The sequence below is a fragment of the Neodiprion pinetum genome, chromosome 1, assembly GCF_021155775.2.
Source record: "Neodiprion pinetum isolate iyNeoPine1 chromosome 1, iyNeoPine1.2, whole genome shotgun sequence".
NCBI lineage: Eukaryota > Metazoa > Arthropoda > Insecta > Hymenoptera > Diprionidae > Neodiprion > Neodiprion pinetum.
The window spans coordinates 38,451,233-38,477,088 of record NC_060232.1 but is presented as its reverse complement, the minus strand read 5'-3'; the positions used below and the strand labels follow the sequence as shown (position 1 = coordinate 38,477,088).

At 42.3% G+C, this 25,856-nt stretch overlaps 2 protein-coding genes across 10 annotated transcripts in view; one reads left to right on the top strand and one right to left on the bottom strand.

Annotated features, from left to right (window-relative positions):
* Positions 1 to 25,856, top strand: part of LOC124210652 (uncharacterized) — a 94,580-nt gene that overhangs the window by 19,329 nt on the left and 49,395 nt on the right. The window lies entirely within an intron of this gene.
* On the bottom strand, positions 19,100 to 20,394 carry LOC124210660 (enhancer of split malpha protein). Its single transcript, XM_046608852.2, has one exon. The coding sequence runs from the start codon at positions 20,217 to 20,219 to the stop codon at positions 19,710 to 19,712; it is 510 nt and encodes a 169-aa protein (XP_046464808.1). The 5' UTR covers positions 20,220 to 20,394; the 3' UTR covers positions 19,100 to 19,709.

Below are 25,856 nucleotides of genomic sequence, written 5' to 3'. Positions count from 1 at the left end.
TAACGCTGATAATTTCAATAATAATGCGATCCTCTCCGATCGAGGAGGGAAGCTTGCAGCAGATTTCTCGACTTGTCGCTCTTTGCAAAGAGAAGTCAAGGCACGCCTGTCGCGTGATCTTGCGGGTACATTGAGCACAAAATCCGCGACGGGTAACCGTCGGGCCCTCCTTTGGGGTCCTCGTGCCGGTGGGCACAATGGGGACCCAGCGTCTCTCGGCATTCAGAATTCTACGGTGTTTTCTGGTCCTCTCAAGGAGCCGAAGGAGACGCCGACGCCGCCGGCTGCAGGGCGGCAAACGCGTGGGAAATTCTTAGCACGTGCGCAAGCGGCTGGCCCAGATCCTGATCCTGCAGCGTAACGGGCCCCGGAGGATTGAGAATTTTTTTTTTCCCCTTCCGTTTCTTCCACTCTTCTTTCTCTCTCTCTTTCTTTCTTTCTTTCTTTCTTTCTTCCTTCCTCTTTACGAACGTCGAGACCCCCGAGGGGCGGCGGGAAAAAGGGCCTTAGACCCCACGACCTCTTGCCCCGTTCCAATTAAGCTGGTTGCGCGGTCGATAATTATCGGGCATTTTTTTTATTTAGTCAAGTTTCTATCGAATAGAATAGTATATTCGTAAAATTTTTAGTTAACGCGAGTGTTTGCCCGTAGAAATTTTATAAACAAATAGACTCGAATTATTGACAAGAGCTTCGTTATCAGGTTTTTTTTTTTGTTTTTCAAACTGTTTAATAATAGTGATATTTTTATTTTTTTAATTTTTTTTTTTTACGCGCAGAGTCGTTAAATTTTACTCCGCGCTGGATCGTTTTGTTCGAAAAACTGTTTTTAACGAATCGAACGAACAAAATCAGTCATTTTAGTATTGCTATTTGTTGACAAAAATCAGTATTATCGGTACAATCTTGAAAAATTAAATGTTCCACGATACTGTTGTAATGGAAAAAAAAATGACTATGGCGGGATGTTTTTAAAATGACTCATCGCGGAGTAAAATCGAACGAGTTTTACACCAAATTTTTCACCGTTAATCCACATCGAATATTTCTTGTTTTTTTTTTTTTTTTTTTTTTATATAAATTAATTAATTTATTAATTATTTTTTTCTTTTATTTATCGAGAAAGTTGGTCGGCCAAACAAATCAACATTTCTTTCGGCAGCATCATTACGCTTTCCATGAAACACGTACATTTAGTACTCTTCAAATTATTATATTCATAAGCTATTTAACAAAGATCTATTTAAAAAACAAAGAAACACAGGATACTGGAAAGATGTGATATGAAAAAAAAGCTTGGACGAAGATCGGATATCTATTATTTAAATATCAAATTGATGTTGATATACATCTATTTATAAAGCCAAAAAAATAGAGGATAGTGGAAATAAATAATTATATACCTAACCAAAAGCTTAGACGAAGATCAGATGGTTCGTTTCAAATCAATGACGTTTTCTTCCCCGTCTTCTTTCTTGCCGCCTTTTCTTTCGCAACTAGAGACGTCACCGTACGTACGTATCCATGCATGTAAAACGTGTACACACGCGCACGTCCAGTCCGTCAAGCCTGCGGTGCACGACCGACACGCGTTACATATAAATGCCTAAGCAGTCAGCACGCGCCAGACGGCGTCTCGGCACACGCCAATCAGAGTAATAATTAACCCTCGTTTGATGCCGAGTGTCAACGCGGTCACGTGCAGCCCGCGGGCGTATTATCATAAGCCAACTTATTCCAACCTCACGAGTTTACGCTGCGTGCAGGCGTTTAATGACACACGTCTTCAATTCTATCATAATTTCTCTAATTCGTGTTACATAATTTCTTTGTCGACGATCGTGCGAATAATTATGAAACTAGATTGGAAAATTAACGATGAAACGTGTGAATAAATTTTACGGCTTTTCGATCACTCGATATTTATCACTTTCGTTCACTCTCTGTGTACACTTGGGGACAATGAATCTGAGACGGCTAATTTTTTACATTGGACAGTTATGTTGGCAACACGGAGAAACCTACAGCGCCACAGTCGGCCGAGCGCGAAACAAACTCAATCTCAATAAACGTAACGTAACCCATGACCCTCGAATCTAACCTTAGAATACGTGGCAATCCAACAAATCATTATCCCCGCGGTATTCTAAGCTTAGATTCGAAGGTCGTAGGTTACGTTACGTTTATTGAGATTGAGTTTGTTTCGCGCTCGGCCGACTATGGCGCTCTAGGTTTGTCTGTGTTGCCAACATAAATGTCTGGTGTAAAAAATTAGCCGTCTCAAATTCATTGTCCCCCAGTGTACATTGAAGTAAAAAGAACAAGCGACAAGAGAATTTCATTCGTATGATTTTTATCCGAGAAAACTTGTTCGTTGAATTGGATTGTTCAAGTTTAGAACCTTTAGAACACTCGACGTATGCGTGCATCCATGTTTCGTTTCAATAAACTCCACAAGTTCGGCTAATCGATCGAGGAACTCGCAGTGTTTCAAAACAGAGACATTAATTTGAAGCTTTGAAAGAACCTTTTCATGTTCATCTCCAACATCTCATTTTTCAATTCTCCCGATGCCTCCATTCGTATTACCAAATCACTGACTCCGGTGGACTCGAGTTGGGACGAAGGGTCAATTGTAGTGACCCGTAACCTCCTCGTCGTACGGCCACTGTAGGTATGATAATAGCAAACACGATTGGGTATTCTAATCGTGGTTACACGAGTCAAGCGATGCCGACGGTAAATGAACAAGTAGACACACGAGGCGCGTGATCATCGGTCTCGACTAATCGCTGTATCGTCAATGGTCATGATAATCTTTCAAGGACGTACGAAACTGTAGCAAAATGCTTCGGTCACAGGCGTTGATGAAACTGATCAGATTAGCAGACACGCTGTGGCGAGATTCTTCTCTTTACTGTTGCCCAAATCTGGATCTCATGAAAAAGTCTTGGACACTATCCTTGAATTTTTCCTGTGTCTTGAAAATATTCCATTTTTAATGTCCTTGAATTTGTTACGGATTTTTTACCGGACACCATAAATATGCACAATGAACAAAGGATTTCCACTTTCTGTACAGTTTGATATAATTACGGACCTAACGAAAGTCCTGAACGTTGAATCATAGACGCAGTAAATCAGAGAAGAGGCCAAAATTCGACTTTTTAAACAACTTTCCGTCATGGTATTTATTGACAGTGTTTCTTCACGACTCAATTCCATCTCTTCCACTGCACCATCGAATGCTGCGTGACTTTGAGTTGAGGCGTAACCACCACGTGTCCATGAGTATATCGAGCCCACAGTCGGAGGCTGATGAAAGAGTTCATTCATTGACTGTAAATGGTCCGTACAAATCGAGCAGGGGTCGGGGTCACTGCAACAGAAGATTCCATTCAATCGCAACCATTCTACATATTTGTTTTACACATTTTTCGAAACCATATGCATGTATACACATAGATGCGATACGGTGCATGACGAGTTGTAGTTACTCACGCTGTATACTTTGCTGTGATTCATAAGTCGCGCGTGTTACGTCGAGTATTTTGTTCGTCCGTGTGCGTTAGTTGTACGCACATCTATGCATACATTCGAGGCTCGTGGCTGAATTTAGAACAGCACAAGGAATCCATTCATTAGATCGTACGTTCGTTCGTTAATTAGTTCGTTTTTCAAATGCAAAAACGAGAGACATAAGATCCACTCTTTTAAACAACTTCTAGGAAGTGGGCTGGGTGTTTTCGTTACGAAAAACGAAAACTAAACGCGACACCATGTCGTATGTCCTCAAAGAAAACGACTTTTCAACGAAGACAGGAGGCAGTTGGGAATTTCTTCAGGGTCTATCTACTTGGAAATCACCGAATAATCTCAATCAACGAATCTTTAACCGTGGTAAAGGATTTCATGACTTACACTGATTCCCAAGTGATTTGCAATGTTGAAAGATGACTAAACTTTCAGAGTCGTTCGACTTCTCGTTGCTGATTTACGAGTGATTTAAAATGTTGGATTTAGCTTGGTCTCTATTGATTTCAATCCTATTCCAATTCTCACTGATTCTCAGTGATTTCTTACTGATTTTTCGAGTAAATATTGGCTAGATTTTGTCCGGAAAACCGGGAACAGTCAGGAAATTTCGTTCATCGGGAAAAGTAAGAGAAAATTCATGGAATTATGACGGACCATACTTGAAAAACCTTTTTTAACCCTAGTCACTTATATGAGGTTCAGCTGATCAAGGAACCGATTTTAACGCACAATTTCAAAATCAGCGTGCTTGAATCAAAGTTGTTTGTGCGAGTAAAATGAAGAACGATCGAAACAACTTTGAGGGCTCAGAGACCGCGAGTTGGCTCGGATCTTGTTAACCCCGTGTAAGTAAAATGGAAGTTTCCGCAGGTGTGTGAGACTCGGATTAATAAATCGTTTTAAAACTTTAACGATGCTTTACTAAATTCAGTTAACCCAACTTTCGGAAATGTTCTAGTTCAATTTCTAATGATTTGTATAAAACGAAGCGATACTTTGTGTTTTTAGATCCAAATTTGTATATTCAAGGTGTAGAACTTCTGGAACCTTTGGTCACAAAATCTCTCCAACATTACCTAACAAATTTCGTAGAAAATACGTCAGGGGGAATTTTGAATGTTTTTAACAGGAATTTAATTTCAACAAAGTTGTCGCCACCCGCCATCGTCCTGTCATTTCACCCTTCAAGGTTAAGTTGAATTCTTCAGACCGTGACCCTCGATGCCTCTCTCAAATTAATCCCTCTCGACGAAGGGCACAGCATCGCCGCAGGCTGCAGGCGACACGGCGGTAACGGTAGCACATATTACAGAGCACGGGTCTGTCCTGGTGGTAACAGAAGCTGGTAGCGCCCCTTTGCCTCCGGTAACAGGACCCCATACGGGTGCGCCTTTCGTGGGCCCTTCTTCTTCTCCTCGTCCTTTTTCTTCTCTCAGTCCTAATGTATATAATACCGCTGCCAGTGCGTTCCCACACGCTTCTCTCTCTATCTTCTTCTTTTTTTCTTATTATCTGCCTCGCTTGGAACCAATTCTCCATGAGAATTCACCCCTATGCGCTGCTGCACGCGCAAACACCCTTCAAAATCTGCAGAAATTACAACTAAGCACCTCGAAGACTCCCCTTGGCTTAAGCGGAGCTTGCAATTCACGAGTTTCAGAGACGAAGGTTGTCGTTACGGGTTTCTTAACTCGATGGGTTAAAAACCTTCGCCAAATTATAACCAGCACGAATCCATTTGGTTTCTAAATATTACAAGTTTTCACGGAGCTCGTGCAATCTTTAGCGATTACGATTACCAAACGACGAGTTGGGTGCCAAGGTGAATGAAGAAAGTTTTCTTCTTCGACACCATTTTTTGCCGGCATCGGTACCGAACAATTCTTCCTTCCGCAATTATGATGAAACGTTCCTTGTGTTCGGATAAAATTTATGTATATATCGAAAGTGGGCCATTCCATTGAATCAAATGAATATTGTATACAAGTCGGATGAATTTCTTTTCTCAATAATTTTCTACCATTGTTGCATGTACTCGCGGACATTGGACTGCTTCCTTTTTTTCTTCTTCTCGCCGTACACGCGGAGCAAACGTAATTACTGTGATCTGAAAAGTCTGGAATCCGTCTCGGACTCGACACCTTGCAGAGTCGATCACCGACACTTCGTGTTCTCTGATTGCACCTCAGCCACGCTTACCAATTCCTGAAACAAGATAATACGACTTATAACGGGGCTCCGTGCAATAATGTGTACCTCGTTGTTAAAATGCTTACCTGCGACCGTAAAACTCTCTTTACGATAGTTTCTAACAGCGTTGTCAGGTATAATAGAAAAACCCTCGCAGTTTACCGCTGGGCGTATAGAATGTCGAGCAATTACAGTGGAAAGAGCTTCGTTTTCGTTCGTGGGTTAATCCGTTCCAATTATGGCCGAGGAAAAATTCCGCTAAGGGGTTTTACAGGCTTGTCGAGTTTTGGGTTACAAGTTGTGTGTGTCAACAGGGCATGGTTTTGCATGGCTTTTAATGGTCTGCGGCTTGAGCTATGCGCTTGTAACCACCGATGATTCGTCATCGTTCGAACGCGCACAAGCTGCGGGTTTAGAACACATGGCGAGCATTTCGCCAAATGCTGATATCATTCGGACGTTGTGACGAATTTTTCATTTCCCATCAACGCCTCGAAACTTTGCTTTATTACCCTACCATAAACCGGATTCTGGAGAGGGTAAAAAGAAGGATGGGTATAAGGAGAATGACTCATTTTCGACCTTTGAAAGGAAGTCACTCAATATTATGGCTAAGCTGTAACATTAAATGATTCGATGAGTCATTGTACTTGGGTTATTTTTCGAACCAATTGGCCGAATGCCCGATGTATCGCAATTTCAAACATGGGCAAAATAAAATAACGAATGACGAATTGTTCGAAATCTTGGATTTTCGAAAGTGTCACACTGACTAGAATGACCACTAACCAGTGACACTCGAATATCAAGATTTCGAACAATTCGTCTTTCGTTATTTTATCATCCCGTTTTTGAAATTTCCATACATCGACCATTCTAAATATCGATCGTTTCTAGTTTCGCCCCCCCCCCCCCCCCCCCCCCCCCCGCCCATTTGTTACGGATTTTTTTACCGGACACCGTGATATCACGTATGAAAAACAACAGAAACGTGAATGCCTGACAATTACACACATGCCCCACCCATTCGCGCACCGAGATCACAGAACAACGAGGGTCCCGACGAGCAACAGGTTGCTCCATGTAGACGTCTCGATGCCCCTAAGCGTTCGCACTTCCTTGTTCGAGGGGGGGGTTTTACGGGTGCGTGCGCGATTCGCACCCTCCTCCCATCCCCTCGCCCGACCCGTTTTCTTCCCCCTACCGCAAGCTCATTAGTTAGTTAGGTAACGCGCGCGTAGCGCGTACGGGCTCGTCGTCATCGACGCGAAGAAGAAGAAGAAGAAGAAGATGGTCGAGGCGGCGGGGCGAGGGGGTTGCAGCTGGGCCCATTTTTCGGCGGTGGGCCTTTTCGTGGGGGGATTCGGCCGGCATCTCTATAGCCGCCTCCCCCCCACGGGCCCTCCAAGAATCGTGAGAGACTCGGGCAGATGGCTCGGCATCGCGCGTCGTCCCGCACACGCTGACTGCCTGCCTGTGCCTCCTTTGCTTCCCTCGTACCTCGTACGTGTGGCGCACTCGCGAGCAACCGGGCCCGACACGCGTGTGCGTGCACCGGCGTGTCTCAGTCATTCCGGTGCGGTGTATAAGAGAGGAGGGCCCAGTGAATCCGTTCCTCTCACAACAGAGCGGGTATATAGGATCCGGGCCCAAGAAACCTCATCGACAAAAAAGTTTCCCACGCGGACTCCTTGCCGAGGGATGGATCTCTTTCTCTCCCCCAATCTCACTCTCTTTCTTTCTCTCCCTCTCTCCCTACATCCTTACACGATCATCTATACATATATTACTAGACGTTACGTGTTTGTGTATATATACATACGTCGAGATGAAGTTTATCAAGAGCGAACCCCTCGCACCGATTAAATTTATATCGTTGCAGTTTTTCTCTTGCAGTTGTTTATACGCCTATCTATAATAATCCGGATTCGGCAGATGATGGGGGACGATTACTTACGTCCCTGTTCGAAGCATGCAGACAAACACGCTTCGTGATTTCTTCGCTCATACACTGAGAGAATTTTTTTGTTACGGTTACCGCACAGTCCTTAATTGTTTTCATTTTTTATCACAATCGAAAAATATAGTTCTAGATAGAAAATGAAAATTAGTTTCATAGCTGTTACCGGAAAGTCTATAGTATCCGTTACTATTCTTTCTCATTACTATCACTGTTGCTGTATTTTCTTGCAACCGTTGCGAAAATTTAATGCTCGATAAATTGACGTTAAAGCCTTGTTTAACTAAAAAAGTAGAGTAAATCGAAGAAACGGGATTTTGCGTTGCAATAAGAAAAAAAGAATCGACGATGGCGGAAAATGGTTAGGCGTACCTCGTTTTTCGTAATTCCAACAATATGCACACAGTTTTTTCAACGATGTCTGTTTCACTGAATTCTCTTCTAGCTACTATAAAAAATGAAATTTTTCTCAGTGTACGTATACTTCCGCAATGCGTTGAACGATATTTCCTATACGTATACATCAGAATTTTGTATAATCGCATAACGTGTATTAAAAACGCGTAGTTTAAAATGCGACGCGTGGAAGGTACGATTGCGATGTTTTTTTTATTCTCTCTTCCACTCCAATCTGAATATAAAATCGATTTCGGCACCCTTTCCAATCGAGCTAAAAATCTGAAACAATTCACACACTGTGTTTTCTCTTTTTTCTCGTCATTGTCCATCGATTCCAGGGGTGAGTTGCATAGGATTGAAATTAACGACCACCCTAGTGTCTAAGTACATATACACGCATAATATACACATATTTATTACGAGCAGGCGTCGCGTCGACTCAATTCGATCTGCACGTGTTGGATACACGGGCTGATTCTCGGCTGCACGTGGTCGTGGTTCGTAGTTTCAGGGGCGGGGGGGGGGGGGGGGGGGGGGGGGCGTTTCGCCCCAGGGCCCCCGGGCAGTTTTCGTCGGCGGTGGCATCGCGTCCCCGGCTGGTGCTTGTAAGGTGGTTAAAAGCTCGCCCCGCAAGCTCGACTGTGGGAATCTAGGACATGTGCATCGCGATGCGCGCCGCGTGGTCTGCACGAGTTTCGACTTAGTTTAGGGTTCGTTGCGGGGAGAGAGAGAGAGAGAGAGAGAGAAAGAAAGAGAGAAATCCCCTCTCGGTAGTCGAGATAAAGACGGACGAACGGGGGGAGCCACGTCTTTATTTTTCGGCCCCATGGGAATGTCATGGTCGGCATGTGCAACGCGCGTCGCGACGAACTCGTGTACACACGATGCACGAGTTACAGCCGGTGGAAAAAGGAGATCGGAATTAGGGGTGATGATTGTTTGGGTTGCACGTGACGAAGAAACGAGTAATCGTCACGAGTTTTTTTTACCGCCTTACGGTTTAAACCTTATTTTTGCGGACTTTGCACGCGAGGATAAGACTGAGAACAATTATCTGTGTGTTCTGTTCGGAAGTAACTGCTTTCTTTCAGTTTCCAACTGAAGAACCCGTTGCGCGTAGTTGATGAGAATAATAAAAACAAAATATTTTCGGATGGATATCTTTTTCATAGAATTTCGAAAAGACGCTACGAGGAATCGAGGTTTCACGGATGAACGTGAGAGATACGAGTAAAATAAAAGTTTCGATTTCGAACGAAACAGTCTTAACAATCGTTACATTCAAATATGTACGTATATTTTTATTTTTTGACTAACATGGGACGTTTTTCGTTGGAAGAAAGAAACACTCCTCTTTTCATACACAGTGTATAAATTAGGTACTCGAGTACTGAGAAAAAAAAATTAGCTCACATTGTTTCATTTCAGTTGAAAAACGATATATCTAGTTGTAAAAGTGACGAGCTGGAATTGAATTTCATAAAATCAGGAATTTTGTTTTCGCTGTTATTAACGGTTAGGTATGCTTGTGTTTTTTGTTTCTTTTTTTTTTTTTTTTTTGACAATTTTTAAAAATAATTTGACGAGACGCTTCCGCCAAGGAGGGGACGGGGGGGGGGTGGCGGGGCAAAACTGTCGGTTCGGTCATTTGAGACGAAATATATGTTGCGGCAAGGCGCTACGACGAGGCTTTACCCTTTCACGCGGCACATTTGATATAACGCATCGGTGAATCTCTGCCTCGACTCGACTTGCGGGGTAAAAGCTGCTGATGTAAAACCTGCGACTTCCGGTCCAGCCTCGTCGCTGAGGTGGGTAATTAACGGGATGTGCACCGGACCGTGAACGACGCAGTCCGAAGGTGCGAGAGAGAGAGAGAAAGAGCGTTGAGTAGGCGAAGATTAGAGTGTATTATATATAGGTATGCATATTTATATATGCTGCACATATATACAGTATGACGAATATTGAAGAAAAAACGTTGAGAAGAAGATGCGTGTAGCAGACAAAGCTAAGCAATTTGAGGAGACTTGAAAATTAACTTAACGAGTTAAGAATAAAAATAATGAAAGAATCGTGAAAAACGAGGCCATTTCCCATCAACTCTGTGATAAGAAATTGAAGTTATTCTCAGTGCAACGCTGCTGATGCAGCAACGCGGATGTTCGCTTGTTAGAAGCGAAGCCCTCGAGGCCCTTTAGCGATCGACTCTTCGAGTCTCCTCCTTCATCCCCTTCCTTCCCCCTTTCGGTTTCTGTATCCCACTATCCGGTGTCCATTCACTCGATTATCCGCGCCTCGCTTCACGCAGGATGCTGGACGATGTTCGCCTTGCTCCCCGTTCTACTTATGGGTAACCATGAACGCGCATAACCGACTCGCCCCAACACGGATCGTTGAGACTTGACGCGTGTCGGAGAGGGATGATAAAAAAAATAATTATTGTTTAATACAGGATACCGGATGCGTCGTGTTCGTTTATTTCACGTGTATTTTTCCTCCTTTTCACACATATTTTTTTTACACGTTACAAAACGGTTCGCGCCTATTCTCATCCGCAGTGTAAGGCTATTCCATGGATTCGTGTAAATTAGGGGGTCAAATTCAAATATTGTGCACCGAGTTTCGAGGATGAATTATTTCTGGCTTCTTTGTTTTTTCTTAGTTTCTTGCATATTTTTTATTTTTTTTTATCTTCGTTCAGTTTTTGCCTCCATCCTCCGTCTCTTTCTGTCTCCTTCTCCCTTTTTCCTATTTGCGTAACCTTTGAAAATAGCTCGACAAGAGAAAAATAAATAAACAAATAAATAAATAACAGTGACAAAAGTTAGACGCAAATCAAAGTCGCAATGCTGTGATAGGCTGACGGTTAATTATCGTAACTTTACACTCGACCTCGTTGAAAGAGAAAATTTAAGTATAAAATATCGCTGAAGATGCGGGAATGATGATAAGAAAAAAAAAACTTTCATTCCACGTACTAAGATCGAATCCCTTCGGGATCCGATGAATTAGAAATTATATGCCCCAGTCAGCGTGTACTTCGCGTATATGAAGAAGCCTGACATCACAAGTCACTTACTAGTTACGTATACGGACAGAGTCATTAATCATTTGTCTATCTGGATGCGATGTAATCGGAAACTGTTATAATTGCAAGTCAATGTCGGGCCGCATTATTATATACCTATATTTGGATCTAGGCTTATACGTCACGGTTGTTACACATTGTATAATCGATCGTGATTAGAAACGAAAATTTCGAGAATTTTCGACTTGAATTTTGAAGCGTGTGAATAAATTTTTGTGGTTATAATTGGTTAATTTGTTCACCGATACGTGGATGAATATCGAAATTTCGGGGAAACGATTTCGATCAATCGATTGCAACTGGAGAAATAAAATGATGAAAATTCACGGTTAATTGGGTAATCGGACCGATATATGTATTCTTGAATTCTAACTGTAATTTTGAAATCATGCAACGGAAGTTGAATGTTCTTTTTGAATAATTAGAGTAATCTCACGTATAAGATTTTATGCTTCAATTTGCAAACACAGAATACAAGGTGAAGAAAATGCAGTGAAGATGATAAACGTGATGAAATTTGATGTGAAAATTATTATTAAAAAATGCAATCCTTCTACACGATCAAAGCATTTGTCAGTTGAAAATTAGCCCGAATAATATCCACAATCGTGAACAAAGTTGCATGATTTAACAGTCGATCATCACGCGTTGCGAATCGATCTCCAATTTCTATTCTTCCGTCATACTTCTTGCAGAATGAAACGTGTGACGCGTAAACAGATTTCGATAAAGGCAATTAAAATCATTGACGTTGTTTGGAAGAGCATGTATAAAATCGTTAAAACCAAACTGTAAGAAACAAGATACGACTTTTGATCTTTCCTCTGGCTGACCAAGTTTTATAATGCAAAAAGCGGGGAAAGTAAGCCGGAAGCTATAGAATATCATGCAGAAAATTGAGGGTTAATGTGTAATCGAAGGGAGGGAAGGTATACCTTATACCCTTACCGTGAACACACGCACGCACGGTCCATTATGCGAGGAGTGCCGAGGCTGAATCAAAAAAAAAATAAGAAGACGAGAAAAGGAGATGAGGAGAAAGATGAATATATAGGAGGGAGAAAAAAATGCGTGACACGTTCTGCCCACGTTCCTCGCATCAGCTCTCGCACGCTCGGGACACGCGCATAACATTATAATATCGACGATGGCCTGAAAGGAGCGTAAGGGAAGAAGAAGGACGAAGGTGGGGGGGGGGGGGGGGAGGGGGGAAGGAAGAAGACGTACTACGTCGACCGAGGTGCGTCAAGACCGCAGGGACCCATCTGCCCGAGATTCTCACGCGGGACTCGATGCGACGCCTGCATCTGTCTCGAGTTCCCACGCGCGAGTAGAAAAATGAAGAGAGCGAAGAGAGAGGAGAAGAGACCTCCTCGAGGCACGAGGGAAACGTTTGTACAAATCTTGTCTCGCACCTTCCTCCACCTCCACCTCCCGAACCTTTATCAACAGGCACGTAAACCACTCGCGACTCAAGTTCTCGCAAGACCGTGACACCTTTTTCTTTTTTTTTGGGGGGGGGGGGGGGGGGGGGGGGGGGGTGAATCATCGCGAGAGTGCAAAATTGCAACGCGACGAAACTTTTTTTCTTTTTTTTTTTTGGCCGTCGGAATCGGACGTTTGGCAATGTACGGGGGTGTTGGAATTTGTAACTCGAAAGTTGATTCGAACGTATTTAAGTAGCGTTTGGATGTATAATTGCACTGTGAAAAATTTCATTTGTTACAGTAACATTCCGATGATACGTAATTTTCAATTTTATGTATAAAAATCTATCATTGTTATTAGCATAATTTGTGCAATATTGGATCTATTCTAAACTGCACCGAAGACAATTGAACCCTGTCTACGTTGATGAATATTGTAAAACGTATTTTCCATTCCTTGGGGAAATAAAAAGTATGAGTAACAGTAAGAGATCTTACCGTTTACGTAAATAGTAGGGAGATAACGAAGCGTATCGTAAATTACATCAAATCAAGGCTATTTATGTAAGCTCGATGTTCACCACGGAGTCCTTCCTCATCTTCCATGACACCCAACAGTCTGTTAGTAGAAGAGCGTAAAAGCCAGGCACGTTCTTTCGCGTGTTGTTTTTTCTTTTTCTCTTCTTTCCGCCTGAATGGTCGTCCATGGCCAATGATTGTTGTTGCAATTACGCGGGTTAATTGCTCCGTGCTTACAACCAGTTGTATTATACACTTCGTTGGAATTTGCACATGCCGTTTAAACACACACGGTGAACCAGTCAGCTCTTCACGCGTGCGTCAGATCGCCTGACGAGTTTGCTGGATATTATGGTTACGGCTGGTAGCTGATTGTTCGAGGTTCTTGCCAACGACTTCCGGTACCGGTGTCAATAATCCGTTTTTACGTACAATGAGTACAAAAATTTCATTTGTTACAGTAACTAGAAAAATTGAGTAAAACAGGTATCGTTAAAAAAACTGTTTGAATATTGTTGGAATTAGGAAAAACGAGGTACGCCTAACCATTTTGCGCTATCGTTGATCCTTTTTTGGTAATTGCAACGCAAAATCAGTTTCTGAGATTTATTCTACTTTTTTAGTTAAACAAGGCTTTAACGTATATCACGTTGTACATATACGTAGAAAGGAACGGAATTATTCTGTACCCGCAAAACGCGACTGCAAGAACCAGACTTATGCTGCTGCACACAAGAGTGCGTCTGTAAGCATATCGGTGTTCTTTATATCGTATGTATACACAGACCTTCGATCGCTCGAGAAAGTCGATCTGTGATTTCAGTCGTTGAATTTACCGGTTCATCGAAGTTTACGCTTGCATTCTCTTTTATATGCTGTTATTTCGAGTAACTTGATTTTTCATTTCAAACGCATGTCGATCGATCACATGTAACGATGTAACAATACGGTGACAGTTTCTAGCTAGATCGTTCATATTCTGTAAGAATTTTAAAAATTTGAGATTGTTTTAAATGCGAGTCATTGATATGCGGACGGATTATTATCCGAGATGAAAAATCAAACCGCAATTGATTCATATTTTAGACACGGAATCCCTAGAAAAGGATTTGCACTTTACGAATTCATTGGTCTAACAGTTGCCGATAGATTAGAAATCGATTGAGGTAAACTAAAACCGTTGAAAATCGCCGTCAATTAATTAAAAAATACTCAAAGCAAGCGTTGGAAGCTATTGGAAATCAAGCGATTCACCGACAAGTCAATATTATTACGCGGCAATATGAAAATCAACAGGAATCACTGAAGTGAATTGAAATTATTCATCAGACTTCCAAGCGAATGGCTCCTCGAATCCTTAATTTTAAGACCAAGGAGCTATTCGCTTCGAAATTGAGCGTACAATTATATTTTATTGATATTGACTTTGAGGTGATTTCTGTTGATTTCCATACCTTGTCATGTTAGAATGTATTAGAAATCCCCCAGTCAAGAAATCATTGTACAAACCAATGGAAATCACTCGGTAAGCTGTAAAATCATAAAAATTTTTGACGAATCGAAACACCATCTCGTATCTACAGAACAATTTCTAACAATTTCTTATTTCTTCCGTAATGTCAAACGCTCGCTCCGCGATTTCTCGATCGCCTATCGCGCGACTATTCGAGCGCTTCGCCGCAACGCTTTACGCAAATTTCATCCGTTTCGTATCGATTTCTCGTCGTTTCAAACAACACTCGATCAATTCGCGTTCCTTTGATCGATTCGCAATTCACGATCTCGACCCTCAAGATCGCCACTTCCTCGATCGAGGAGGAGGAGAAGGGTGGAACGAGATGATCACCGGTTTTGACGGCGACTGTACCGGCCTAGGGTCACGCCGCGCGCGCGCTCGGCACGAGCAGGACGCGCGAGCACGCCAGCAATCCGCTTTGCGCGTACCTACACCGGGAGTCGCGCGAGGCGAATGCCGATCGCTCGCCGGTTTGTATTGGCCCACGCGCGTCGCTCGCGTCCGAGTGTGCGTAGAGAGAAGTAATCGGGCGCGTTGCTGCGCCCGGGGGATGCGAGCGACTTCTCTCGCTCACTCTCTGCTCTCGCCGGGCGAGTGTGTGCGCGCGTTTCTTTTTGTTGTACCTACTTATCTTTTCCCCTCGTTCTCTCGCTCGCTCGCTCGCTCGCGTTCGATCTCTTTTTCTTGTACTCGGCGGCGCGCGCGCTCGCGCCCAAGTGCGATCGGGGCCGTGGGAACGGACGTCGTTGTAGCGATTCGACGCTACCGGCGCGCGATCGACGTCGACGTCGTCGCCGCCGCGACGGCCTCGCGTCGGCTGGCTCGTGCAGGGCATCGCAGACTACCGCTGGAAAATAAACGACAGAGAGAAAGAGAGAGAGAGAGAGAGAGTGTCGAGAAATAAATACATACCTACCGGCTCCACGGCGCGTTCTTACAGCCTACACATCCGTGTTTTACCTCTGCGTATCATAAGATGGTTTTTTATTTATTTATTTATTTTTTTTTTGTCGTTTTTGTTTTGTATATAATCACCGGTACAACCACGCGCGATATAAGCCGGAATTTGAACTGAAATATGAATTATTTTCACTTGACGTGAGGCTGTGAACAAATGAAAATTGGTACTGTTCACTTCCTGTTTTTACAGTTCACGGAGAGGAAAATATTCTTCACGCGTCGTTGTGTAGGATCGAAACATTCGTTGGTGGATTTGATTTACCCAGATATAAAATTTTTACCATTTTTAGGCTCAAGATAATATTTGGACAATAAGTTGGAAAAGAAACATGTTGCATGTTACGTATAATTATTCGAAAAATTAATAATGCTGAAAGCATTTTTAGTTTATTGTTAATATAAAAATAGTGGAGCGATTACATCTTTGAAACGCGTATTTTATTTAAATGAAAATTCACCATCTCCTGCAATTTTTTATACCCTGATTCAGATATTTGCCATCGCACGATTGTGAAGCGTTTCCAACAATCGCCTGTGGGTTCTTTTTTACAACGTATTCTTTGTTAATTTCACACGAATCTGTTTTTTTGATAATCTAAAGAGTCCGTGCAGGTGAGGTTATGAAGTTTCATATTTCATTTCAACATCGATAACTCTGTCCATCATCCACGTCATTTTAAATTTTCTCACTCACAATCAGCTGTTGTCAGATCCATTTTGCGCCGCATTTTGCCTCGACTTTTTTTTTTTTTTGTCAATACACGTCAGTCTTTCTCTTTTAACATTTCGCTGGTCACTTATTCGGATCACGTTCCATTTTAACAGACCAGATCGATCTCGAGGTAATTGGCTGAACGGGTAATTTCAGTGGTAACGAATGTAATACTCAATATAAGTAAATGCCGGGCTCGATTTCGAAATCGCGAGTACCCATTTGCATATATTCGTTAATCCATCGCACCTCGCCGATCGGCCACGGGTGACACAAAATTCGAACAAGTTATACAAGCTTGCATCGGACTCTCTGCCCTCCTCTTCCCACTCACACGGTTCGATAAAAAGTAACGAGCTTGTCCCGATATCTCTCGGTTACAAAACAAATAAAAAATGAATAAACGAGCATGAAGTTAAAAAAGTGCACATAAACTTCAAATACGATGAAAAGAAATTTCGTTGATATTTTTTATCCCTAGGCAATTTATCACAAATTTCATCAATTTTCTCACGACGCTGAATTAATTAATTCCGGATTCACAGATTGTCGGTACGTATTAATTCAACGGTGATCCAATTCATTGAAAATAAGAAACGAGAACGAAAAATCGTGCTTACTGATAAAATTTTCTAGCGGAACTGATAATAATCATAATAGTAATAATAGTAGCAGTAATGATAAATTATGGGTTCCTTAGGCTCCTGTCTTTTATGTACCGAAAACATGCGGGAATTAGAAAGTCGTGACAGAAGTTGAGGCACTTTTTGTCGTGCAGGCGTGCAATCGGGGTTGCATATTTTTCAGGCTCTAGATTTCATCCCTCTGGTGGATAAGTCGAGAACTTTCGCCTTGTACCTGCGCCCGGATCCTTAAAACGCGGGAAAATTCTCGTCAAGCATTCGTCGTGTAAAAAATAATTTCAAACGCATGACAAATTAGACTAAACGTCTTCCAAGTTTTTAAGATATATATATTAAAAGTAGAAACGATTTTTTGAAGCGCGTTTTGAAAAGAAAATCTTACACATATACGTATAATTTATTTGAAAAATGATGAAATGAGTGAATTTTTTCAATTGTATGTTGGAAATTTGGTGATGTAAAATTATTAATCGTCAAACAATTAGGTGATATATATATATTTTATGACTCGTCAATTTTCAAATTGAATAAAGAATAACGTTGAATAACGTTATGCGATTTTGCGCACGTCGCCGTTTCAATTGTCGGTATAACAAGCTAAGCGACTGTATTAAAACCCATGGCGGAAAATTCACCCCTTGAATATTCACTCCCTAAAAGAATACGATCTGCAGTCTGTGTTATTTCATTTAAACGGATGCTGCAGCAGCTCGGGGCTGCAAACGCATTCAATGCATTATACGGGCAAATGCATGACCAATAATCTATGAACCACACTCTTCCAGTGCTTCCAGTTGTCCATTGTCACGTATCTCCTGCGTTATTTTGCCAGTTGGGGTACACAATTCTTCCTGCATTTTTTTCCCTTCCTCTCAACCCCGTCCACCCTCCCCCAAATCACGCGCATTCAATCCTCTTCATTCGCTCCCCCCCTCCCCGCGTAAAAGCACATGTGCTCTTGTCCCACATACCATTCCCAGATCCCCATATGGGATCCACATGTCCGAAGGTCACCGTCGGCCGCACACAGTTTGCTTGTTTTCCCTTTTTCCTTTTCCCTTTTCCCTTTTCCCCCGGACACCGTAGCGGCGGCGTTTTTCTCCACCCTGCATAATTTCAGCTCTCAAGTGCAATTATCTCGAACCTTGAAAGGACGAGTTAATTGGCACCGATTTACATACTTTATTTTTACAATTCGTTGAAACTTGGTTCATGATCGATCGGTGTATTACAATAATTATACGCCTATTAATAACCCGTAACCAGTGCAGTGATTGGTTATTCTATATATTTTTCCTATTTTCGAGGCTTGAAAGTTTCGAAAATTATACGTAATAAGAAAAAATTTCCGATGGTTTCATCATAGATAGAAGCGAAGAAACGAGGCAGACTCTGGAATCTGGACTATACTTTAGCCGGTGGATTTTGACGCTGAAATTTTTCAAGACCCTTTGGACCTAAAAACCTTGAGCAAATATACGAGCGAGGGGCTGAAAGGATCTCGAGGTTTTCTTCTATTCTTTATCGTTTCTACTCTTCGACCGGTTCCACATTGTGAAAGAATCGTCGCAACGGCCGCAGATTCTTTGTAAAATATGGTCAGCCTAGGCTAGTCACTTAACTATTTTAAAAACCTCGGGGGGAATAAATTTTACTTCAAAATTGCAGGTGAACTGCACTGTTGGAATTTTTTTTATAAATAGTGATATACGAATGATTGATTGAGTGATTTTTAGATCACTAACTAGTCAATTGAATTCAATTATCGCTTTTATTATAAATATACTTTTGAAATTATAATCTATAATCAATTTCTAATGGCAATTTATATTCAAAGGAAATTGGGTATATGTTATAAAAAAGATACTTGGATGGTAAATAAATAAGTAGAAAAATAATATTTTTTGAGAAAATAATAGTATAATTTATTTTTTTTTTTTCCACTTGTGGTTGTAATACGATAAAATTGGAAGACGATATGATTTGATATAATATAATCTTAATATTTACATTTAATTATAAAATGTGGCGACTGAATGGTCGATCAATCGAATTATTCCTTCTACAGGATTTTAAAGCCGATATCACAATATGCACGCGCGTGCGTGTGTGTGTGTGTGTGTGTGTGTGTGCATGTTACAATATTACAACAATAGTGAAACTTAAAGCTAAATAATTATAACTCTAAAAGTCAAGTGTTTAGGTACGAATATCACAGGTGCGAATGAAATTGTCGTCATGCAGAAACAAGATTATACAAAAAATAATCGCACTAATCGCATGAAAGGAATACTTTAACCGTATACGTGTGTTGTACCATGAAAAATTAAAAAAATAATCAAATTTTGAAGGAATTTGTATATCACAAATCTCGACAGTTGTTTTGCAAAACATGCTGTACGAGATCGTGCCCAATAATCGAATCCCGCAAAACGGTTCTCCTCTCTTTCAATTGAGCAAATATCAGATAGACATACAAGTAACAAGTAACTCGAATACGAACAGTAATCGTAACAATAATCGTTTAAACTACTAATCACAGTTTGAAATAATTATCTTACGTCTAAATAAAGTCTTTCTCTTTCTCTCTCTCCCTCTCTCTCTCTCTCGTTTTTACTCTTCTCTCTTCTTTCTTCCCGCATCCCGGTTGCACCTCGTTTTTAATCAATGTCGAGGCCGGGATGAGTCTCCTTTTTTAGCTTTCCGCGAAACTGGAACTTGAACCGGAGCTTAAACCCATGGAACCCATCGCACTTAGGCGACCTGCATCTCGGGCTGCTGGTTCTGGGAGAAGGCTCGTTCCTTGTAGCAGAGGTCACTGTCGGCGAGGGAGATCGTCGTCCAGTAGAAGTCGCCGGCGTGGGTGTGGGCGAAGTGAACGGGAACGTAACACTGTCCGGGGACCACGGGAACGACGGTCATCTGACCATCGAGGCAAACGGTGATGGCTGCTCCCTCCTCGGCTTCTTCCAGGCCGGCTAGAAGCCGCTGTTCCAGTGCCTCGTTGGCATTGTTCTGGTTGTCGACCTCCTCGGTGAAGACCTCCACCTGAGGCTGAGCCCTCTGCTGTCCCTTGAGCGATTTGGCGCTCTTCTTACCGCCTCCGGACTTCTTGAGCAGTCTCAAAAGCGGCTTCAGGATCTTCTTTACTCGTCGAGCACTTGAGGTCTGCTTATTGCTGGTTGACAACTTGATGTTGTACAGATTGTCGTTCAGCTCGTTATCGCACTCGAACACGTGGCTGTTGATCGTTGTTGCCGCCATTTTCTTTGTCGTCGTTGTTGTTGTTGGATATATATATGTATACTCTCGCACACCGTGTCTCTATATACCGTCACACATCAGAGCGTTTACTACTGTGTACGCAAAGTTGCGATGTCGTTTTAACTCGCAGCGCGTTTTTTTTTTTTTTTGTTATACCGAATTTTCGTAGCTAGTCTCGTCTCGTCTGAGGCTTGTCAGCGAATGTGCTCTGGTCCAGCCACCCCGCCGGTTATATAGAGCTCTGTGACGTCACGGGGTAGCTGGTGGGGGAGGCAGGTGCGCCTTGGCTGTGGGAACTCTCCGTGTTCCGAGCTTCCCAGGGTCCACGTCGACCATCTGCCGTCGTCCTCGGCTCCCCCCGCGTTCTTCGCTCAAGTCCACCCTGGCAGAGACTCGCCACCCCGTTCGCCCCACCCCCGACTAAATCAGGAGAAAATTCACCCGGGAGCTGATGGCTTACCCGAAGATGGTGGAGGAAGATCCCTTGCTGCGAGTCTCGACACGCTTTCCCCCTACGGCCGAAGAAAGAGACCTGTCGAAACAGGTCGAGGGCTGGACTTTCTTTGGGGGTGTTTTCTCGATACGATTCGAGGGGACGTTCCTTCGACCGTTGGAAATTACATTGCGAATTGACTTTACGCGTGTTCTTTCAAACCAAGAAGAATCGTTCGATGTTAGTGGAAATCACTGACAATCGCTTGGAATCAAACGGCGCAAGTCGTTCAGCGATCGATAAATGGTCTTAATCGATGCTGAGTAGTTTACATGGACTTCTACCTTGTTAAGTGCTTGCGTTCACTCTTCCAGTTTAACGAGTGATTTCCAACGGTTCGTCACGAGTCCCTGTGATTCTGTCTAATCCGTGAAGATCAATGGAAATGACTTGGTACAATCACTCGAATGTCAACGTTACCGATGAATCCAAGTGATCGACTTGATCCCCAAGTGAATTCCCGCTCGGTTCAGTTCCGCGTTGTTTTCTTCAAGCCCCATGCTTGACCGCCTTTCATATTCCGTGAAGTTGCCAGTACTCGGATCACTTTGGCAGACCCGAGCAGACTTGTCGCTCTCTGCACCATCAGAGAAGAGCTCTTCGAGAATAATTAATCTCGGTCATGCGCTCGGGTGGTTTGCGCCTTAGGTCCAACCTCTCGTAATTAGCCTCCAGAGATATTTTAGTTCTTTTCACTCCCTGTTCCAGTAAGGTTCAGGCAGGTCAGGGACCACTTCGCTGTGCAAGAGGAGTAGAAGGAGGAGGAGGAGGATGAGGAGGAGGAGGAGAAGCCCTCTTCCTTCGCTTTGGCCGAGGGTCAAACCGACGTTTCTCCATCTACCGATGCCCACAATTTTTATCTTCGAAACTTTCCATGTTTAACATAAGGCGAATGCACCATTTATGGCCACTGTACCATTCATACTGTTTTATAAAAGTTCCGCTCTCCTCAATTCCAACTCTGATCTCTTCAATTACTCAATTCATGCCTCAGATACGACTTTGAGCAAGTTTTGGACGGAAATTTTAATATTTGGCAGACTTTATTGTTCGAAAATTACTATTTTTGCGAATTCCTCGGTACATTATGCACTGCCGCTTAGTTTTCGATACTCTTTTCTTCGCCGCGACGCGACGCCGAGGATCGTAAAAACGGTCGACAGTTTTTTTTCACCCAGCGGTAATTATCTTTTTATTGAAATTATCCCACGTCACGGCCGCGTCCCCAACCCGACCGACTCCTGCGGGGAAAAAAAAACAGTTTTTAAGAACCTGTCCAAGCCTCCGAGGTTTGCCCGAGGTTAGTTTTAGGTTGGGTTTTACGAACGCTTGCGATCTCAAGGATCGATTATTTCTTCACCACTGAGATTCAGGCGGTTGTCATTTTACCGCCGATCGATACGGTTTTCAACGATTTATTTATTTTTATACTTGATATTAAAACGTGACAAACGTTTTAAATTACCAGGCACTCGGTCCTTGAAACGTAACGTCGTTGAAAAATTAAAAAGCAGGTGTAACGAGGGATATTTTGTCACGTCCGGATGTTCTTCGATTGTCATACATTGGTTGGGAATTATTTATTAACATGTGTTCGAAGATCGTTAAAACCGATAGTGAGAAACGATAATAATATTCTCTTCGTCGTCGTATTTAGTATAACATATCGATCGATGAGATCATATATTCTTGATTTGAAAGTTGAAAATTTATCGAACTGTTTTACGGTTCGGTAAACACGTTTATTTATCACGCGTGATGAAGTTTCTGATTGACACTCACACGGCTTGTTATTTGTACAGTTGGTACACGTGGCTCGAGTCGAAGTCGAGAAATTGAATCGTCGAAAGATGCGAGCATATCGAAAAGGATTTAATCTGTCTTACTCAACGTCCGAAATATTGCAGAATCGAATTTGTGATACTGCAAAAAGAAAAAGTAATCGGCTTCCGAATCCTTTAGCTGCCGTGTTTGTCCGTCTGAACTGCATTAAAATGCGCTACGAGAAGTAATCCGGAATATAAATTTGGGCCCGGCTAACCGGCCCGTAAATATTTACAAGCGGTGCATATCCTGCGCAGGGTGCATTTTGGCATGACCGTGCACGGGTTTGCGGGAACCTGTCGGCTCGCATTATGCTGGGGGTCTGTGGGCCCGCAAAAGGTTCGGGCCCCTGCACTCAGGTAAATCACCCTGCCAGCCTCCGGGCTCCGGTTTTTCGTTAACTTCATAAACTGCACCGCCTAGGTGCAGTAACAGGTGAATTTGCACTTCTCCCCACAGCTGCGGGTTCGCAAATTTCAATTCAACGATCCTGGTGAGTTCGAAATCAATTCCTACTGCTTATTTTGTCACGAGGTAGTAGTCGTGTTCGTCAAATTAATTGATACTCGTAGGCTTTGCGATGATTGTTATTAAACCGCTAGAAACTAATGCTTTGACATATCAACCTTTCATTTCAAATCATTTTAAGTTCGTTGAACATTAACACAAATCGGATTCGTTCGGTTTCTTTCCAAGGCGGCCAATCTTTATTTTTTTTTTTTTTTCTTCTTTTGCTCGGAAAGTTTTTTTTGTTTTTTTTTTTTTACGAATTCACTGAAACAGATCTCGTTGCTTTTTCTTTATTTTTATGGATAATTTTTAAGAGAATAAACACTTATCGACACAGATCTGCTAAAAAAAGAAAAGGAGTCTCGGTCGGATTTTGGAATATAACTTTTTTCATCTTTCCCGAAAATTCGCGAGCACATGTCTTTTTGTCGCCTCGTCTTGCAGGGAACAAAGCCGTTATTCTAAACTGGGTCAGTACAGCTTTGGTTTCCAGTAACCTGGATGAAATTACGTTTGAAATCATAGCTGCCCGGGTATTAGATGTCCCGATTCATAAAACATTTACGGGCACCTGACTGCCTCGAATTTCGCATGCCTTTTTTCGCGTTCCAAAGTTGTTATAAATTATAGACGAATAAATGTGTGAGAGAAAAGAGAAACATGTGAAAACGAACGAAAGTTAAGAGTATGCAATACAAACCTAATTACCGCAATGCACGGAATTGTTTTCGATCAATATTTACTTGGGATTGCATTTTTATAGTATTTTTAAGTTCAATGTCTCAGGAGAACTCCAATTACCGATCAGTTTTTATACCATCTGATTTGATCGTCGTTACGTCGAATTTCGGTGAAACGGAACGAATCAAGATGAGGAAGAAAATGTGGAGATCAATGCGAATGGGGCTGGAGTGAAATCTGTGATCGGTAATTCGAACTCTGTTACGGCTCAAGCCTTGACGAAAACTAGAGAGGCCCCTTATTGCCTTTGCTTTTCTCCTCGATTCCTCGGGCGAAGGCGACAGGTACAAAACCGAAAAAGAAGTCCCGGGATGACGTCACCGGCAGGTGCACTTTCGAGTTGGTCCCGGGCTCGCCCGATTCTCCCGCTCCTCGTATCTCTCTTCCTCGCGTAATGACCGATCCGGAGATCGAGAGATACGCTGCGCGGGTTAACCGTCCCCCCCCCTCCCCGATTCGGGCCCGGAGATTTGGTTACGCGCCGTTAAGGATGCATGGGACGTACAGTCGGGGCAAAAAGTGTTGAAACCGGAACGTGGCGAAGCAATGGTTCGAGGATGTTGACCGCGAGATCTCAAACAATTTTAAATGATTCAAATTTCGAAGATGTTCAGCGATTTCGAACAATTTTTATCGTTATTTTTACCGATTTCAACCGATCTTCAACCGGTCCCTCACGAATCGCTTCACGTATAGCTTGATTTACGATTTAGACCAATTTCTATCATTATTTCAACCGATTTCAACCGATTTTTAACCGATCTTTTACGAATAGCTTCACACATAGTTTGATTTGCGATTTCGACCAATTTTTCATCGTTATTTCAGTCCATTTCAACCGATTTTTAACCGATCTCTTAGAAATCGCAGAAGTGAATAGAGCCCCTTGAATTATTTAATGAAAAAATAGTAAAGTAACGTAATTTCATTGATGTTGTTAAAAATAACAAGGTTAGAAGTAACACTCGAAATTCAGTAAACAGAAATCGATTTCACGAATCAAAATTACTTTTCTTCAATCAGCTTCAATCAGCTTCAATTTGATCTGCAGTTTCACTCACGTTTTTTGGATCTTTATTTTCTCATGTTTTTATATTTTGTTTCAACGGATTTTCGATCAGACTGTACGTTCTTCTCATAGAAATTCGACGTCCTTGCATTATAGATGATGCACGCGTATCAGCGATCAAGCCGAGTATCGAGATCGGTTCAAGTCACCCGTGTTCGTCATGATAATTAATCGTGAAAAGCGACCTGCACATGAGTTTCGAGTGTACAAACATGGTCTTGGAAAACCTCCACGCAATAAAATCGCCCAAAATCGGTGGAGGAGTTACACTTGCGACGATTTGTTTTTTTTTTTTTTTTCTCTTATGTCGGTCCCCCGTTTGATTACCGGTTCCGCTGGCTTAGCAAAAAAAAGGAACAGTGATAATTCTTATTCCAAAGCCTATAATATTATCCCTTGGGCGAGATTCGGAATGATGCGATGCGCGATGCGTGTTCTTTTCTTCCCACTGCACGCGCGTAGGATAATAAAAGTGCGCGCGAAGCCCCGGGCGAAAAATAGGATCTCGACTACCGAATTCTCGACTCCTCGTTTTTCATTTTCTGTTTTTTTTTCTTGTTCTCTTACATGCTACAACTTCTTCTCGATTTTTACCTCGATCCGTTTCGGTCGAGTATATATATATATATATATAGAGCCGGGTTACCATCTTCGGATAAAGATCTACGTGATTTGAATTTCATCTTCACATCTCGCGTCTCGGTTTTCTATTTTCCCTATTTTAATTCCGCTTTTTCTATCTCTGTCTCTCTCTCTCTCTCTGCTTATCGCGTCTGTTTCTCCCGCTCGATTTTACTTCCCTCTTCTATTTTTCCCCCTTTAGCTTTGGATTATACGCAGCCACACGCACACGCACACACAACCACAAAAAGGGTTAATTTACCGCTATGGCTGGTTTCATCATACACGTACACACAGGTGCCTTTTTCTGCTTATTAAATATTTTTTACACCACCTTTTGGTCTTAATTATTTTCATCACCGTTCTTCGTGTTCGGCTG

Bases quoted from the DNA above. Each gene is read 5' to 3' on its own strand.
- LOC124210660 (XM_046608852.2), bottom strand. From the start codon at position 20,219: ATGGCGGCAACAACGATCAACAGCCACGTGTTCGAGTGCGATAACGAG.